Below are 19,100 nucleotides of genomic sequence, written 5' to 3'. Positions count from 1 at the left end.
GGTCCTGGGATCAAGCCCCACATCAAACTCTCTGCTCAGCGGGGAGCCTGCTTCCCCCTCTCTCTCTGCCTGCCTCTCTGCCTACTTGTGATCTTTCTCTCTCTGTCAAATAAATCAATAAAATTTTTAAAAAAAGATTTTATTGATTTATTTGAGAGAGAGAGACATAGCGAGAGAGGGAACACAAGCAGGGCAAGTGGGAGAAAGAGAAGCAAGCTTCCTGCTGAGCAGGGGGCCTGATGCAGGTCTTGATCCCAGGACACTGAGATTATGACCTGAGCCAAAGGCAGCTGCTTAACGACTGAGCCACCCAGGCACCTCCCCCCCGCCTTTATTTAAGAGAACTCTTTTAGCAACTCTCTTACTACAAAGAAATACTTGAAGTCATACAGTTCTTTCAGTTCACTTCATTTTTGCTTCTTTTCTGAGTAAAATTTAATTTTTTGTGTTTATTTTGCTGAGTTTCCAAATTCTTACTATGACCATGTAGTTGTGATTAGCCAGATTAAAAAGTTAATGTTTTTATGTAAATTTTTAAATTGGGAGGTAATATAAATAACAATCCTTACTGACCTATGATAGTTAATGAATAAAGATTATGAACGTATAATACCTGATTTCTTATTCAGTATGTTGACATTGGTAAAGAAATGTCACAAAGTGCTTTAACTCTTACTCCTCTAATTTTAAATTCTAACTACTTTGGATCTAAAATGGCATCAGATTGGGTGCCTGGGTGGCTCAGTTGGTTAAGCAACTGCCTTTGGCTCAGGTCATGATTCCCGGGGTCTGGGATTGAGGCCCACATCAGGCTTCCTCTGCTCTGTGGGGAGCCTGCTTCTCCCTCTCCCTCTGTCTACTACTCCCCCTGCTTGTGCTCTCTTTGTCAAATAAATCTTTTAAAAAATAATAATAAAATGACATCAGATTATTTGTAGTTTATTCTGGAGTGAGGAGTAGTCCTGTCCCCCACTGCCCCTGCAGTTCTGATTCCCTATTAATTACATATTAAACAGTTATTGTGATAACTGTCTACATTTCTATTGGAAGATTGAATGTTGATAAGTGGTTTCTAAGAAAAATCAATTAAAAGACAGCAGGAGCAATAAGTGTCCAGCTGTTGGTTTTGGCTCAGATCATGATCTCACTGTCAGGGAATTAAGCCGCTTGTGTGCTCCTCAATCAGCGCGGAGTCTCCTTGAGGTTTTCTCTCTCCCCACCCCTCGCCACCATCCCCAGGTGCTTGCTCACTCACTCTCTGTCTCTTTAAAATAGATAAATCTTGGAGCGCCTGGGTGGTTCAGTGGGTTAAATAAAGTCTCTGCCTTCAGCTCAGGTCATGATCCCAGGGTCATGGGATCGAGCCCCGCATCAGGCTCTCTGCTCAGCAGGGAGCCTGCTTTCCCTTCTCTTTCTGCCTGCCTCTCTGCCTACTTGTGAACTGTCAAATAAATAAAATCTTTTTTAAAAAAATAAAATAAAATAGATAAGTCTTTAAGAAAAAAAGATACAGTAAACTTATGAAGCGTATGGGCTATGATTTAGTGATAATAGCCAGTTTTTTAGTTTATTTATTACAAGATTTATTTGAGAGAGAGTGTGTCAGTAGGGGGAGGGACAGAGGGAGCAACTTCAGGTAAGCTCCCTGCTGAGCGCAGAGCTCCGTGTGTGTGCTCAATCTCTCTGCCAAGGAGATCATGACCTGAACCTAAACCAAGAGTTGGAGACTTAACTGACTGAGCCACCCAGACACCCCAATAGCCAGATTTTTAAAATTTTGTTTTTAAGCAAGTAATAACGATTATAAAATGTACTATGTATTTAACTATAGCAGTGGTTCTTTTTTTCCCCTAAGATTTATTTAAATATTTATTTATTTATTTGAAAAAGAATGAGCTTGTGCAGAGCAGGGGGAGGGACAGAAGGAAACGCAGAAAATCTCAAGCAGACTTCCCAATGAGTGCAGGGCCTGACCAGAGATCAATCTCACTACCCTGAGATTATGATCTGAGCCGAAATCAAGAGTCCCTCGCTCAACCAACTGAGCCACACCGGTGCCCCTATAGCAGTGGTTCTTACAGGGTGGTCCGGGACCAGTCCTCACCAGTACCCTTGCAGGCTTGCTTAAGGTCAAAGCTGTTTTTACTATAATACTGAGATGTTATTTGCCTTTTTCACTGCCAATTTCTCATGAATGCACCAGTGGTGATTTTTAGAGGTCATGTATAATATGTGCACAGCAGATTGAATGCAGAAGCAGATACAAGAATACAGCTGTCTTCAATTAAGTCAGCTCTTAAAGAGTTTTGCAAAAATGTAAAAAAGGCAACTCTTATAAATTTTTTGTTTTGGCAAATGCAGGCATACCTCCACGATATTGCAGATTCAGTTCTAGACTATGGCAGTAGAGTGAATATTGCAATAAAGCGAGTCAAATGAATTTTTTGGTTTCCTGGTGTGTATAGCAGTTATTCATGCTATACTGTGGTCTGTTAAGTGTGCAATAGCATTATGTCTTAAAGAATGTACATGCCTTAATTTAAAAATACTTTATTGCTAAAAAATGTGCTAACCATCATCTGGGCTTTGAGTGAGTTGTAATCTTTTTGCTGGTGGAGGGTCTTTCCTCGATGTTGATGACTGCTGATTGATGGTTGCTGAAGGTTGGGATGAATGTGGCAGCTTTTAAGATTTTATTTATTTGTCAGAGAGAGAGAGTACAAGCAGAAGGACCGGCAGGCAGAGAGAGAAGCAGGCTCCCCACTGAGCAAGGAGCCTGATGCAGTACTTGATCCCCGGACCCTGGGATTATGACCTGAGCCGAAAGCAGATGCTTAACCAATTGAACCACCTAGGCACCCTCATTTCAGCAGTCTTTTTTTTTTTTTTTTAAAGATTTTATTTATTTATTTGACAGAGATCACAAGTAGGCAGAGAGGCAGGCAGAGAGAGGGGGAAGCAGGCTGCCTGCTGAGCAGAGAGCCTGATGCAGGGCTTAATCCCAGGACCCTGAGATCGTGACCTGAGCCGAAGGCAGAAGCTTTAACCCACTGAGCCACCCAGGTGCCCCCCCCCCGGGTCATTTCAGCAATCTTAACAGCATTGTCACCAGGTGTAGATTCCATCTCTAGAAACCACTTTCTTTGCTCATCTTTAAGAAGCAACTCTTCATCCATTAAAGTTTTATCATGAGAATGCACCAATTCAGTCACATCTTTAGTCTCCGTGTTGTAGTTCTCTTGCTCTTTCCACCTGCAGTTACTGTCTCCACTGAAGTGTTGAACCCTTTAAAGTCATCTGTGAAGATCAGAATCCATTTCTTTTAAACTTCTGATAATGTTGATATTTTAATCTCTTCCCATGAATCATGAATATTTTTTTTTAAGATTTTATTTATTTATTGGAGAGGGAGAGAGAGAGAGAATGAGAGGAGAGAGGTCAGCAGGAGAAGCAGACTCCCTGCTGAGCAGGGAGCCAGACGTGGTACTCATCCCGGGACTCCAGGATCATGACCTGAGCTGAAGGCAGTCGCTTAACCAAGTGAGCCACCCAGGTGCCCGAATCATGAATATTCTTTTTTTTTTTTTAAAGATTTTATTTATTTATTTGACAGAGAGAGATCACAGTAGACAGAGGCAGGTAGAGAGAGAGAGAGAGGGAAGCAGGCTCCCCGCTGAGCAGAGAGCCCGATGCGGGACTCGATCCCAGGACCCTGGGATCATGACCTGAGCCGAAGGCAGTGGCTTAACCCACTGAGCCACCCAGGCGCCCTGAATATTCTTGATAGTATCTAGAATGGTGAATCCTTTCCAGAGTTTTCAGTTTACATTGCCCAGATGTTCAGAGGAATCACTCTCTATATCCAAGCATATATACCTTTACAAAATACATTTTTTTAAAATGTTTATTTATTTGATAGAGATCACAAGGAGGCAGAGAGGCAGGCAGAGAGAGAGAGAGGAGGAAGCAGGCTCCCTGCCGAGAAGAGAGCCCGATGTGGGGCTCGATCCCAGGACCCTGGGATCATGACCTGAGCCGAAGGCAGAGGCTTTAACCCACTGAGCCACCCAGGTGCCCCCAAAATACATTTTTTTAATTATAAGACTTGAAAGTAAAAAAAAAATACTCTCATCCTTGGGCTGCAGAATGGATGTTGTATTCGCAGACATGAAAACAACAATATCTCGTCGTTCGTGTCCATTAGAGCTGTTGGGTAATCACGTGCATTGTCAGTGAGCAGTAGAATCTTTTTTCTGTGCAGTAGCTCTCAACAGTGGTCTCAAAATATTCAGTAAGCCATGTTAAACACATGTGCTGTCATCCAGCCTTTGTTGCTCTGGTTATAGAGCATAAGCCGAGTAGATTTAGCATAAATTCTAAGGGCTCTGGGATCCTTGGAATAATAAATGATGAACATGAGCTTCACCATGAAGTCACCAGCTGCATTGAGTCCCTAATATTGTGTCAGCCTGTTCTTTGAGGCTTTGAAGCCAAGCATTGCTTTCTCCTCTCTAGCTATGAAAGTCCTAGATGGCAACTTCTTCAAATATAAGGCTGTTTTATCTACACTGAAAATCTGCTGTTTGGTGTAGCCACCTTAATTATCTTAGGTCTTCTAGATAACTTGGCAGTAGCGTCTACGTCAGCACTTGCTGCTTTACCTTACCCTTTTATGTTATAGAGACTGCTTCTCAAACCACATGAACCAACGTCTGCTAGCCTCAAACTTTTCTTCTCTAGGTTCCTCACCTCTCTTCAGCCTTTGTAGAATTGAAGAGAGTTGGGGTCTTGCTCTGAATTAGGCTTTGGCTTAAGGGAATGTTGTGGCTGGCTTGATCTTCTGTCCAAACCACTTAAACTTTCTCCTTATCAGCAATAAAGCTGTTTAGTGTTATCATTCATGTGTTCACTGAAGTAACACTTTGAATTTCTTTCAAGAAGTTTTCCTTTGTGGGGCACCTGGGTGGTTCAGTCGTTAAGTGGCTGCTAAGTGGCTGCCTTCGGCTCGGGTCATGATCCCAGGATCCTGGGATCGAGTTCAGCGTTGGGCTTCTTGCTTAGCGGGGAAGCCTGCTTCTCCCTTTCCCACTCACCCTGCTTGTGTTCCCTCTCTCTGTGTCTCTGTCAAATAAATACATAAAATCTTTAAAAAAAAAAAAAAGTTTTCCTTTGCATTCACAACTTGATTGTTTGGCATAAGAAGCCTAGCTTTTGGGCTACCTTGGCTTTTAGCATGCCTTCCTCACTAAGTTTAATCATTTCTAGCTTTTGAAAAAGACTCTTCCTTTCACTTAGAAATGGTTGTTATTAATTGGCCTAATTTCAGTATTATTTTTGTCTCAGCGAATAGGGAGGTGCAAGGAGGGGCAGTTGGCCAGTTGGTAGAGCTGTTAGAGCACACACATTTATCGATTTAAGTTTGCCGTCTTCCATAGGTGAGATCTGTTGGGCCCAAAACAGTTACAACAAGTAACTTAGTAACATCACAGATCTTGTCCAGTCACGATTAAAAAATATAATGATAACAGGGCGCCTGGGTGGCTCAGTGGGTTAAAGCCTCTGCCTTCGGCTCAGGTCATGATCCCGGGGTCTTGGGATCGAGCCCCGCATCGGGCTCTCTGCTCAGCGGGGAGCCTGCTTTCTCCTTTCTCTCTGCCTGCCTCTCTGCCTACTTGTGATCTCTGTCTGTCAAATAAATAAATAAAATCTTTAAAAAAAAATATAATGATAAAATTTGAAATGTGAGAATTCCCCTAAATGTGACACAGAGACATGAGGTGAACAAATGCTGTTGGAAAAAACAGTGCCAATAGACTTGATCAGTGTGGGTTGCCACACATCTTCATCTAAAGAACAAAAACAAAAAACATCGTGTGGTGAGCACAGTAAAGTGAAGCACAGTAAAACTAGACAGGCCTTTCAGCTGTTATTTATGTTAATGTGACTGGTTTGTGTGATACCCAGGTTTTAATTTCTAGTGTGGTAAATATCAGTAACTATACCCATGTTAAAAAGAAAAAAAAAAAGGCTATTGGGAATCCTCAATAATTTTTTGAGACCAAAAAGCTTGAAAACAACTGTTCTGTAGTAACTGGTTTCATAAGTTTCCTTTACGACCTTACGTAAAGCACTGGTTCTAAACTTGAGCATGCATTAGTCACCTGGAAGACTTGTTAAGATAGATTGTTGGCCTGTTCCCCAGAGTTTCTGATTCAGTAGTTCTGAGATGGGACCTGTGAACTAGTGTTTCTAACAAGTGCCTGGGTGATGTTGGCCTGGATGATGCTGTTGGCCTGGAAACTGTATTTTGAGATTCATTGGTATAAAGAAATACTGCTTAGAATGAAGGAAACCTAGGTATTGAGTACCTACTTAATTTATGCTCATAACAACTCTGTAGGGAGTTAGGTGTTCTCCCCCCCCCCCTTTTTTTTTTGACAGCACAAGCAGGGGAGCAGCAAGCAGAGGGAGAAGCAGGCTCCCCACTGAGCAGGAAGCCTGATGAGGGGCTTCAGGGGCTCAATCCCAGTACCCGAGGATCATGACCTGAGCCAAAGGCAGACACTTAACTGACTGAGCCACCCAGGTGTTCCTCCCCCTTTTTATTATACCTGAGGAAACTGAAACTTGGGGACTCCCAGCTAGAAAAGTACAGCAGCAATTCAAGTCTAACTTCAGGCCTATTCTCTTTACATAAACTCCTTGCTTATCTTTTTAATTGGTGATGGCTTTATTGAGATCTAATTCTCGTGTAATTCACCCATTTAAAGTATACAATTCAGTGGGGTTTTTTTGTTTGTTTGTTTGTTTTTACATTTATTTTGGAGAGAGCACAAGTGAGAGGGGCAGACGGAGACAGAATATCAAGTTGACTCCCTGCTGAGCACAGAGCCAACACAGGGCTCAGTCTCGTGACTCTTAAGATCATAACCTGAGCTGAAACCAAGAGTTAGATGCTTCACCAACTCCAGCGCCCACGTGTCCCTGTTTTTTGGGGGGTGGGGCGGTTGATTTCTTTTAGAGAGAATGCACACATGAGCAGGGATTGGGACAGAAGGAGAGAATCCCAAGCAGGCTCCCCTCCAAGGGTAGAGCCCGATAGGGGACTTGATCACATAACCCCAAGATCATGACCCAAGCTGAAATCAGGAGTCAGGGGGCATCTGGGGGCTCAGTTGTTAAGTGTGTGTCTTCAGCTCCGGTCATGATTCCAGCGTCCTGGGTTTGAGCCCTGCATCAGGCTCCCTGCTCGGCGGGAAGTCTGCTTCTCCTCTCCCACTCCCTCTGCTTGTGTTCCCTCTCTCGCTGTGTCTCTGTCAAATAAATAAAATCTTTAAAAAAAAAAAAAGGAAAAGATATAATCTCTCATCTGCCTTCTTTTTACCTTCCTAGACTAGTGTTAGATGTGTGTGTCTGGAGAAAAAAAATCTTTTTTTCAATTTACAGACTATACATGGCATCCTTTCATGCTGCTCTGTATGCTGAGGTAACAGCAACAAGAAATGAGTTGCGTTATCATCAGAAATGTGTGGTTCAGGCTATAGTAACCTTCCTTAGATTAAATTACCAGGAATCTTGTGGGGGGTAGTTTTATTGGCTTCTTTTTTAAAACAAAAGTATCTTAGTTAAGCATTCTTTAATGCTGCATTTCAGTAGCAATGTAGGAAGGTCCCTCCAAAAGGGATTTCATAAGTTTTGTCTCTACTGTGTTTTTCACTAGGCTGTGGTGGGAGTAGTTTTGATCCTGGGTTGAGAATTGCACACCTGTGAAATGTACTTATCTAACTGATCTTTTAGAACATTGGTCCCCATACTTTTTATCACTCAGTCCATAGATAAACTATTCTTTAAACATACACCCAAGTATATTTTTATAAATTACATATTGGTACTACTATACCAACATGCAAAAACAAAGGGGGTCACAGTTTAAAACAAGATCTGATATTTTCTTCATAGATCCCACTTGATGGCCTTGCTTTCTTTGGTAGATAATTGTTGCTCTGAATGCTGTGTGATGCTGGAGAGTTTTGCATTTGGTTTTGGGTATTGTGACCTCCTCAGAAGCTTTAGGTATGGCAGCCCCTCCTCCTCACCTTACCTAGGGAGCCTGCCTGAGATGGCTTCCTTTTGGGGCTGGATTCCTGATGTTGCCTTGTTCACTCACTGCCAAATCTTGTCACTGCAGGTACAGGTGCAGGTACAACAGTCTCCGCAGCAGGTCTCGGCTCAGCAGCTCTCCCCGCAGCTCACGGTTCACCAGCCTGCTGAGCAGCCCATCCAGGTCCAGGTGCAGATCCAAGGCCAAGCACCACAGCCGGCAGCCCCTTCCATCCAGACCCCGTCTCTGCAGAGCCCCAGCCCTTCGCAGCTGCAGGCAGCCCAGATCCAGGTGCAGCACGTGCAGGCAGCCCAGCAGATCCAGGCTGCAGAGATTCCAGAGGAGCACATCCCACATCAGCAGATCCAGGCTCAGCTAGTGGCTGGCCAGTCTCTTGCCGGGGGTCAGCAGATCCAAATCCAGACCGTGGGTGCCCTTTCCCCACCACCGTCTCAGCAGGGTTCACCCCGGGAAGGGGAACGGCGGGTTGGCACAGCCAGTGTCCTCCAGCCAGTGAAGAAGCGCAAAGTGGACATGCCCATCACTGTGTCCTATGCCATCTCAGGGCAACCGGTGGCTACCGTGCTGGCCATTCCACAGGGCCAGCAGCAGAGTTATGTGTCTTTGAGGCCAGACTTACTGACAGTAGACAGTGCCCACCTGTACAGTGCCACTGGGACCATTACTAGCCCTACAGGAGAAACCTGGACCATCCCTGTTTACTCTGCCCAGCCCCGTGGGGATCCTCAGCAGCAGAGCATTACCCACATTGCCATTCCCCAGGAAGCCTACAATGCAGTTCACGTCAGTGGCTCACCCACGGCCCTGGCAGCTGTAAAGCTGGAGGATGACAAGGAGAAGATGGTGGGCACCACGTCTGTAGTGAAAAACTCCCATGAAGAGGTAGTGCAGACCCTTGCAAACTCTCTCTTTCCAGCACAGTTCATGAATGGCAACATCCACATTCCAGTGGCTGTGCAGGCTGTGGCAGGCACCTACCAGAACACAGCTCAGACTGTCCATATATGGGACCCTCAGCAGCAGCCACAACAGCAAACTCCCCAGGAACAGACGCCGCCACCGCCGCCACAGCAGCAGCAGCAGCAACTCCAGGTTACTTGTTCAGTAAGTGACGACTTACCTGTAGGGCAGCCTGCTCTCCCAGGGCCGAGTGCAACACAGAACTTCCTGGCAACCTCTGGCTTGTTTACTGCAATGATGTTGGTCTTTCAGTAGTATATTTAATATTTTAGTTGAGTTTGGGGAGGGGGGAATAGAAGCAGCAGGTGAAAGCTATAGAACAGGCAGGCATTCTGTCCTGGTACTTGGAGGTAGATGAAATGATCAGCAGCTGCTTTGGGGATAGATGCCATGCATGCTTCTTTGTTATCCCTTTTTAAGAAGAATAAAGTTCTAGGGAAGGACTAATGGGACATGCCAAGTATTATCTGAGTTTAATAAGCTATTCTGTACACCACAAATGACTGAATCTAGTGGAACCCTTGTAGTTTAGTACACAGGCTATAAACTCACCACAACGGAGAGGCTGTGAAATTATTCCTTTTGAGTTATCTGTGGACACACTGTAGGTGAATTAGCAGATGTAAAATACTTCCTGGTGGGCCTGTTAAAAGTAATCACCTTTGGGAGTGTTAGATAAGCCACCACAGCGGTTTTTTTATGTTCCTTAAATAATCAAGCCTTGGTTAATTTTCTATTATGGAAGCTATGTTGAAAAAAATGTTTAACTTTTTAATTTGAAATAATCTTAGACTTACAGAAAATAGAACTCTTTTAAAATTCCAAATTTAAAATTAGCTTTTTTTTGATTGTTAAGCCTTTTCTTTCTTTCTTTTTTTAAGAGGGAGAGTGTTGGTGTGAGCAGGGGGTGAGGGAAAGGCAGTCTTTTTTTTTTTTTTTTTTAAGAATTTATTTATTTATTTGACAGATGGAGATCACAAGCAGGCAGAGAAGCAGGCAGAGAGAGAGGAGGAAGCAGGCTCCCCGCTGAGCAGAGAGCCCGATGCGGGGCTCGATCCCAGGACCCTGGGATCATGACCTGAGCTGACGCAGAGGCTTTAACCCACTGGAGCCACCCAGGTGCCCCAGGAGAGGCAGTCTTAAGCAGACTTAAGCAGACTGTGCTTGGTGTGGAGCCCGACTCAGAGCTTGATTTTATGACCCTGAGATCATCATAACCTGAGCTGAAATCAAGAGTCGGAGGCTTAACTGACTGAGTCACCCAGGTTCCCCTAATTGTTACATCTTTTAAAGGATACCACAGAGGTGTGGATAGATTTATTCCTTGAGACTTAGCAACTTTAGGGCCTCTGGTCTCATGGGACTGCTAAACGCACTGTGCCTCAGAGGGCAGGGGCTCCTGGGAATGCATGCAAGGGGCTGGTATAAACAGAGCACTATTAGACTAGGGACCGTACTCAGAAACTCAGGCTGTAAGCACAGGCTGACCAAGCAGTTTCAGAGGCTGGTATATTATTATAGGTGACCTTGTTAAGGACTATTAAATATACAGCTGTCAAGGCCTAGATGTAGAACTGTCATTGCTTCAGGTAGCTTATAGTCCAGTTTTGGGGTGATAATGTATGATTCCTATTTTCTGAATTTCTTATAAGGCAGCATAATCAAGCGTGACGTTTTATGTTCAACACACACAAAAACAAACTGGGTATTCAGAAACCATTCTAGGTTAAAAAGTCAACAGAGGCGTCTTTGTGGGAAAAGTGGCATTTGATCTCTGTAGCTTCAACTGACAGAAATGGAGCAGCATCCTTACAGAGCCAGAGATGGACAGAAGGGACATGGCCTAGTACAGCATGAGAGGGGGACTATGGGAGAGGAGTTAGTACAGGGAGCAAAGGATCTATCTTCCCAAAGTGAAGAGTTGAGCTTGACCTGATCTGTGGTAGGAAATGTTTCCATAATCCTAAGAGTTGTGATAACAAGAATCAAGTATGGATGTGTAGAATTAATTGCATGTAGGTGAAACCAGCCTGGAGAATTATGATGTAGCTCAGCTTTTGCTCATAGGGATGGGGAGGACATCAGGCCTTTCCTCAGCTTTCCTGGTCCTTATGGTCCAGTCTGCAGGTCAGGCCTCTTTTCATGCTCATCAGGCTCTGTAATTTCCATTTCTGGGCCCTTAAGCAAGAGAAGATCCTTTTGGGAGTTCATCTTAGTAGGCCCGTGTTCTTCAGAGGCCAGTGTCTCCTTTGGGAAAGTCTTACAGGAATAAATGTCAGGTATTACCAGAAAAGGAAAATTTGAGAAGAATACCCATCATGTGGGAAAGGTGAGTTTGTCCATTTATACCACAAACATTCTTCTGCCCTCTGTATTGGGCTTAGTGCCGGGTGCTGAGGAACAGATATGAATAGTTTCTGCCCTTGGAGTACTCGTAGTCCATGGGGAAGTTAATTGTGCTGTGATGTGAGTTGAACCCTAAGGAGAGCTGATGACAAAATATTGTGCTCTTCCCCTGGCATTGTCCTTTATGAAAGTTAGCACCTGCCTTTAAAACCAGATTTATGGTGAAGCCTCCCTCTCTTGAGCTTGCATCCGCCTCTGTCTGTGGCCCCGTTTCTCCACTCTGCTTTATTCCCAGCGTTCTCAGGCATTATCTGTGCAAGCTGATTCTGCCTACTAACCAGTTTTCTCTTCAATTTATCACTGATTCTGTTCTTGTCAAGGTCAGCAGTGACTTCTTGTGGCCAGATCCAACAGGCATGTCTGTTTTTATCTCACAGCAACATGACAAAATAGACCATACCTACCTTCTTGGAATTCTCTGGCATGGTTTTCCTCCTATCTACCACTGTTTTGGGTTTTTTTTTTGTTTTTTTTTTTTACTTCTCAGGAGAGTTTACTGGTGCTTCTATCTGAACCATACATAGTCATGTTCCTCAGAACTCAGTACTAGCCTTCTTTTCTCTTTAAATAGTTTCTGTCTGTGGCCTTGGTTTTCAGCACCCGATGGATGGCTGGTGCCACTGAAGGTGATAGTCACTGACAGCATCTGCCAGGCACTATTTCAGTGTTACACAGGTTAACTCATTTAATTCACACACCAACTTTATGAGGTATGCACTACTATTTCTATTTTATAGATGAAGAAAATGAGACACAGATTAAACAGCAAGACCAAAGCCATGGTTAGTAAATAAAAGAGTTGGGGTTCAACCCCAGGTAGGCTGGCTCTGGAGCCCATGTCTTATACCCTGTGCTGCATTGAGACACAGAACTCTATCTCTAGACCGTGCCTTTTCCTTTAAACCTTTCTTGTGCCTCCAGCAGCCTGTTTTCATTCACTTGGATTTCTTGAAGCTATCTCAGCCCTTCATTAGCATCACCTCTACTGCTATTGAGAAATTCTCCTCTCAGGACACCTGGCTGGCCCACTTGGCTAGAGCATGTGACTCTCAATCTTGGGGTCATGAGTTCTAGCTGCATTTTGGTAATAGAGTTAACTTAAAAATAGATATATAGGTGGGTGGGTGGATGACCTGTTTTAAGAAACAAAAACAAAACTTCTCTTCTCAGAAAGTGGTACCATCTCCACCCATTTGTTTAAACTGGAAACCCAAGAATCATCCTTGAGTCTGCTTTCCCTTACTTTTCACAGCCAACTCGTCAACAAGCTACTTTGGTTCTGCCACCACACTTCTCAGCATTTCTTAAATCTTCTCCATTGCCATCCTAGTCCAGGCAACTAGCGCCTTTGCCCTTCAATCCATTCTCCATAAATCAGAATATTCTTTTTTAATGTAGGATGATGTCACTTCCCAGCTTAAAACTCTCCAAGGACTCCATTATAAAGAGGAAGGAAAACTCTGTACCACAGTGTACAAAGCCCTACTTACATCCGTAGTTTTCGTCCTGGTTGGGATCACTACTACCCCACCCACTGACAGACATTTAGACATGTAAAAGAATTTTGTTGTCAAGATGCTTGGAAATGCTATATTAGTGGGGGAAGGCACACAGTGAAGGGGGCCGGGCGAAACACCAGACGCAAAGTACTGCCCCACATGCCCTGTCGCCCACCTACTTATCTAGTCAGACTCCAAGATTTGCAGCTTGGGTAGGTGGTGTTGCCATTGAACAAGATAGGAAGGGAATAGATCTGGACAGGGAAAGTGTTGAGTTCTCTCCATAGATGGTAATCTGAGGTAGTTATAAGATGGAGACATATAGTACCCCCTGGGTATATTAATGGCAGATCTAGCTTGGAGGTGCATAGTTAGCAATCATTTCCACAAACATGGAAGTCTAAACTGGAAAAGTGGGTAAGACTCACCAAGGAGATGGTAGTTGAACTGGGAAGTGTGTCTAGAGTGGAGCTCCTGGGTTGACAAACATTTAAGAGCCTCACACTGATACTGCTTTATTTCCTTATTTAATTACCTTTTGAAAGCTAAGAGGAGAGTTTTTACTTTTTTTTTTTTTTTTTAAGATTTTATTTATTTATTTGACACAGAAAGAGAGCACAACTAGGGGGAGCCCAACGTGGGATTCAATCCCAGGACCCCGGGATCCTGACATGAGCCAAAGGCAGTAGTTTAACTGACTGAGTCACCCAGGTGCCTGAGAGTTTTTACTTTTATTCATTGATAAGCAGCTTTATGTGTCATAAATTATTTTGCCTTCAGTTTGAATGATTTGACATTCCTTAGCCCTTTGGGTGGGCCCTGGCATGGAGAATTCCTCAAAGGAATTTGTTCAGAATATAGACTGGTGTGTGAGGCCCAAGAACCTATGCCTGGTATCTTTGTTGGTGTTTATCCCGCCCAGTATGGGGATTGTGATTGACGCTCATGGACATTTCATGTGCCACTTTGTGTGCACAACTTACTTTTAGACCATTGAGGACAAGACAACTCTTCCTTTGGAGGCAGGAAGCTAGAGTAGTACTCCTTTCTTCAGAAAATACCCTTAGGAAATAGAGCAGTATTATTGAGAAGGAATTTGGGGGGGTAAAAAACAACATTATATATAGCTAGAGGAGCCATAAACATCTTTCAGGTCTTTTCTTATCTTTCAATGGCACAAGAGAGAACACAATTTGTGCTTGTTGTACTTTTCTTTTTCCAAAACAATGATTTTCAACCATGGCTGGACATAAGAATCACTGGGAGCTTTTAGAAATACTGATGTCAGGCCCCCATCTTAGACCAACTAAATCATAATCTGTAGGGATGAGGCCCAGGCGTGGATATATTCTAAAAGCACCCCAGATGTTTTTAAGTGCACTCAAGTTTAATGGTCATTACTCTGGACACTTGATAATTCAAAGTGTGGTCTGCAGACCAGCTCCCTTACTTGGGAACTTGTTAGAAATGCAGAATCTCAGTTCCCACCTGAGACCTTTCAAATCAGAATCTACACTTGAAGAAAATCCATGATTTTTTTTTTTTTTTTCTTTCCACTTTATACTTTGGCAAGCACTGCTTGGGGCCAGTAGTTCTGAGTAGTGATTAAACTTTAGAATTGCCTTTTTATGTGGGAAGGTATTTGAAAGACTGTAGTCTCTTTAAAAAGATATTCTGGGGTAGAAGTCAGGTATTGGTATTTCTAATTCAGGGATTCAGAAGTCCAGCCAGGGCTGAAAAGCACTGCAGGAGCCTTAACTGTCCTTGGGGTAAGGAGTAGAACTCCAGTGGTCTTTGAAAGTGGGATAACAAGTGGAAGAAAGATACTTTTTTATTACAAGAACCACAGGTAATATTTTTCTAGCATTTTTGTGGAAGGGCCTGGTGCAAAACAATACTGACACATTTTGATGGTTTATCTCTTACAGGCTCAGACTGTCCAGGTTGCTGAAGTTGAACCACAGTCACAGCCACAGCCTTCCCCGGAACTTCTGCTTCCAAATTCTCTGAAGCCAGAAGAAGGGCTTGAAGTATGGAAAAACTGGGCCCAGACGAAGAACGCTGAGCTAGAGAAGGATGCTCAGAACAGACTGGCACCCATTGGGAGTGAGTGTTTATTGGTTGGGGCGGGGTGGACTCTGGCTAAAATGTAATGGTACTGAAACAGCAGGAGGACGTGATGGCAGGAAAGTGGCGTCCTTTGGCTCTGGGGGTTAGGGATCACCATCTGAAATAATACGCCGAATTCAGCAGACCTGACCTGCTGCACATGAGCAGGATTTATGGTGTTTGCCCAAGACCAGGCATATTTGTACACATGGATTTCTGAAGTCAACCTAGCAGATCTGCGTGGAGTGAATTCTGGAAGGAGATAGGAACCAGTGACTGTCTTTAAGGCCCTTCTTCCTTAACATTATGTTTGTATTCTTCCTCATCTTACAGAGTATGGATTTTACGGGTTTTTTGCTTTCATGTCTTGGCCCCAATAATAATTTTGAAGGTATGTGAGGTGGGGAGGATTGTGGGAAGGAAACTGTTAGTGTAAATAGGGCATACATGATTATTGTCTTAGTAGGCCAGTTCTGACCTTAGATGCAGGTGACTGTTCCTGTCCTAGCTCCCTGATGATCACTATCTAACCTGAGTGCTCCCAGGGATATGAGCAGCCAGTTAAGAGGTTACTCTTGCCAGGAACCCCATTCACCTTTGGGGGTCACCTTTGGCTTGTGTTGCAGGGCGCCAACTCTTGCGATTCCAGGAAGATCTCATCTCTTCTGCTGTGGCTGAGTTAAATTATGGGCTCTGTCTAATGACACGGGAAGCTCGAAATGGAGAAGGTGAACCCTATGATCCAGATGTGCTCTACTATATTTTCCTGTGTATTCAAAAGGTAGGAAACAGACTCCAGAGGAACGTGTTTAAGCTGTGTTCCTGTTGGGTATTTGCTGGTTACTGAAATTAGTAAAATGATAACCAAGTGGTTTTAAGGAAGTTCTCTTTCAACTAATAATGAGTTTTTATTTTTTTAATTTTATTTTAATTAAGTTAATTAACATAGAGTGTATTCGTTTCAGGGTTGGAATTCAGTGGTTCATCAGTTGCACATCACACCAAGTGCCCATAATATCATGTGCCCTCCTTAATGCCTGTCACCCAGTAACCCATCCTCCCCCCACCTCCCCTCCAGCAGCCCTCAGTTTGCTCCCTGTAGTTAAGAGTTTCTTACGGTTTGTCTCTGTCTCTGATTTCATCTTATTTTTCCCTCCCTTCCCCTATGATCCTGTTTTGTTTCTTAAATTCCACATATGAGTGAAATCAACTGTATGTTGAGTTTTTTAATGTACATTTTTAAAAATTGCAGAAGATCGAACATGTTTGCTTCAAAAAAATAAAATAGACATCAGCCATAATCCCATCATCTAGAGAAACGTTTGCTAAAATATTTGTTACAGTATCTGAGAGCCTTTTTAAAAAACACACAAAGTATTTATATAATAGATTTTATTAAAGTAAATATGGTTTGCATAAAAGTAATCTGTCCCAGACAAAGTCTGGTGTTAATATTCAGCTCATTTCCTCATTGTTCTCTGCATTAACACAAAATAATATTTGAGAATCTAGCTAGAATATGCAACTCTAGGTAGGCTTTGAGGACATCTAAGGTGCAGTGTAACAGGGAAACTTGATTTAGGACCCGCAGTTCAGGAGAGCAGGGGTGGATTTCTCAGTGTGTGAGCGCTCTTGTGGTGAAGCCCTCAGTGTGATGGAGGAGCCCTTGCTGGTTAGGATTCACCCTGTTGCCTGAGCCTAAGAAAAGTCTGCCTCCCTCTTTATTTCTCTTTCTTCCCAGTCACACAGGGCACTTGAGTAAATTGCTTTACATACTCGGTTTCATTCCGTGCTCTCCCTAGTCCTGGAAGGCAGGCACAGTCATTTCCACTGACAAAAAAACTGAGCCCCAGAAGTTAAAATACTCGCATGAGTTACTTAACTTACACCATGGCTAATAAGAGGCTGGCCCCAGAGCCTGCATTAGGTTTTTTGCTACCACAAGACAATGCCTTGCCTGGGTGAAATAGCATTTGCAAAATCTGTCCCATTGACCAACTCTCCACAGAGTGTTACCAGAGTCATTTCACATGATCTGAAGTATGCTCTGGAAATGTCATATGCAGGACCTTTTTGACCTGTTATGTTGTTTTGTTAAGGAGGCAGACATGGGTAAGGAGAGGTGATGATACTGGTAGCACAGTGTTTATTTCCCCTGAAAGTTTTACTCAGGAGATTATCAACAACTTTTATTGTTTTTCTTTTAGTATCTTTTTGAAAATGGAAGGGTTGATGACATTTTCTCCGATCTTTATTATGTTCGATTTACTGAGTGGCTACATGAAGTTCTGAAAGATGTTCAGCCCCGAGTCACTCCACTTGGTAAGCGTCTTCTTAGTCCTTGGATGTCTTTCCCACCTGGGTTTGAAAAAGGTCAGTTGCCGGTGTGGCTGCCTTTGATACAGCATGTGGGTGAGGAGGCTATAAATCCTAGGTACCAGCCTCAGCTTCTGTGCTGCTTGGCCTGGTATGCAAGGGGCACCGCATACCAGACAGAGAACCTGGCAGGTCCCAGTGTGTCAAGGACATGGGGGCATGGAGAGTTGGGGTACTCTTTTTTGTTTGTTTGTTTGTTTTAATTAAAATTTACTGATTAAAATTAGAATCACTGCATTAAGAATTATGAACTGTTTGATCTGTAGGTTACTCATGTTACATATTGGGGTTTTTTCTGTGTGTTTGAATATGCACACAGATATATCTAGATGTATATATAGATACATAGAGATATTCTACATATATAGAACATAATTTTTGCTTTACCCATATAACCACCTGAATAGCATGCATTGGAAAGAACAGGAGTTTTACAGTAGAATGTCTGAGGTGTCTGTTTTGTTTTTTAATAAACTTTTATCTTTTTAGAGCAATTTTAGGTAGACGGAAAAAATGAGAAGGGCATAGAGAATTCCCATAATACTCTCTCACACACTGTTTCTTCTGTTACTTAATATCTTGTATTGATGTGTGGGGTATTTGTTATAATTGATGAGCGAGCGTTGATATTAGTAACTAATGTCTGTAGCTTACATTAGGATTCACTCCTCCTTTGCTGCATTCTGTAGGTGTGGACAAATGTATAATGACATTTATCTGTAATTACAATATCATACATAAGTTTTGGGTCTAAAATCCTCTGTGTTCCACCTGTTTATCCCCCTCCCCCCCACATCCCTGGCAATCACTGATCTTTTCACTGTTCCATAGTTTTGCCTTTTCCAGAATATCATATAGTTGGAATAATTGAGTATGTAGCTCTCTCAGATTGGTTTCTTTCACTTAGCAATATGCGTTTAATGTTCCTGTGTGTCTTTTCATGGCTTGACAGCTCATTTCTTTTTATTGCTGAACAATAATCTACTGTATGGATGTGTGTGTTTATCTACTCACCCATTGAAGAACATCTCCGTTGCTCCCAAGTTTTGGCAATTATGAATAAAGCTGCTCCAAACATTGTGTGCAGGTTTCTGGTGGAAGAACAGACAAATCACTAGAATAGCATAGAGAGCCCAGAAGTAGAGTCACACAAATATAACCAGCTTATCTTTGACAAAGGAGTAGAGGCAGTTCAGTGGAGAAGAGCAGTCTTCTCAACAAATGGCGCCGCAGCAACAGGACACTCACGTACAAAAACGTGAATCTAGATGCAGACCCTACACTGTTCACAGAATCAACTCACACTGGGTCACAGACCAAAATGTAAAACGCAAAACGGTGAAACTCCTAGAAGATAACATAGATAACATAGGAGAAAATTAGGTGACCTTGGGTTTGGTAGTAACTTTTTGGATATAACACCAAAAGCACAGTCCGTGAAAGAAAATAATTGATAAGCTGGACTTCATTAAAATTAGAGACTTATGACCTATGAAAGACACTTTTAAGAGAATGAAAAGACAAGCTACAGATTGGAAAAAAATCTTTTGCAAAACACATACTTGATAAAAGATTGGTATTCAAAATATACAAACAACTCTTAACACTCAACAATAAAAAGAAAGCAA

The 19,100-nt window shown here is 42.9% G+C and overlaps 1 protein-coding gene across 3 annotated transcripts in view; it reads left to right on the top strand.

The window, feature by feature from the left end:
• The window catches only part of LOC111143839 (glutamine rich 1), a 54,426-nt gene that overhangs the window by 27,626 nt on the left and 7,700 nt on the right, over positions 1-19,100 (top strand). For all 3 annotated transcript variants that reach the window (XM_022497778.1, XM_022497776.1, XM_022497777.1), the window contains 4 exons: positions 8,189-9,226; positions 14,916-15,093; positions 15,723-15,877; positions 17,304-17,418. In XM_022497778.1, coding sequence (XP_022353486.1) covers positions 8,189-9,226; positions 14,916-15,093; positions 15,723-15,877; positions 17,304-17,418 — 1,486 coding nt within the window. The remainder of the gene's footprint in view (positions 1-8,188; positions 9,227-14,915; positions 15,094-15,722; positions 15,878-17,303; positions 17,419-19,100) is intronic.

The sequence above is a fragment of the Enhydra lutris genome, unplaced genomic scaffold (genome assembly GCF_002288905.1).
Source record: "Enhydra lutris kenyoni isolate GAN:26980312 unplaced genomic scaffold, ASM228890v2 scaffoldscaffold10, whole genome shotgun sequence".
Taxonomy (NCBI): Eukaryota; Metazoa; Chordata; class Mammalia; order Carnivora; family Mustelidae; genus Enhydra; species Enhydra lutris.
Note: the sequence above shows the minus strand (reverse complement) of the source record. Positions and strands in the feature narration are given on the sequence as shown.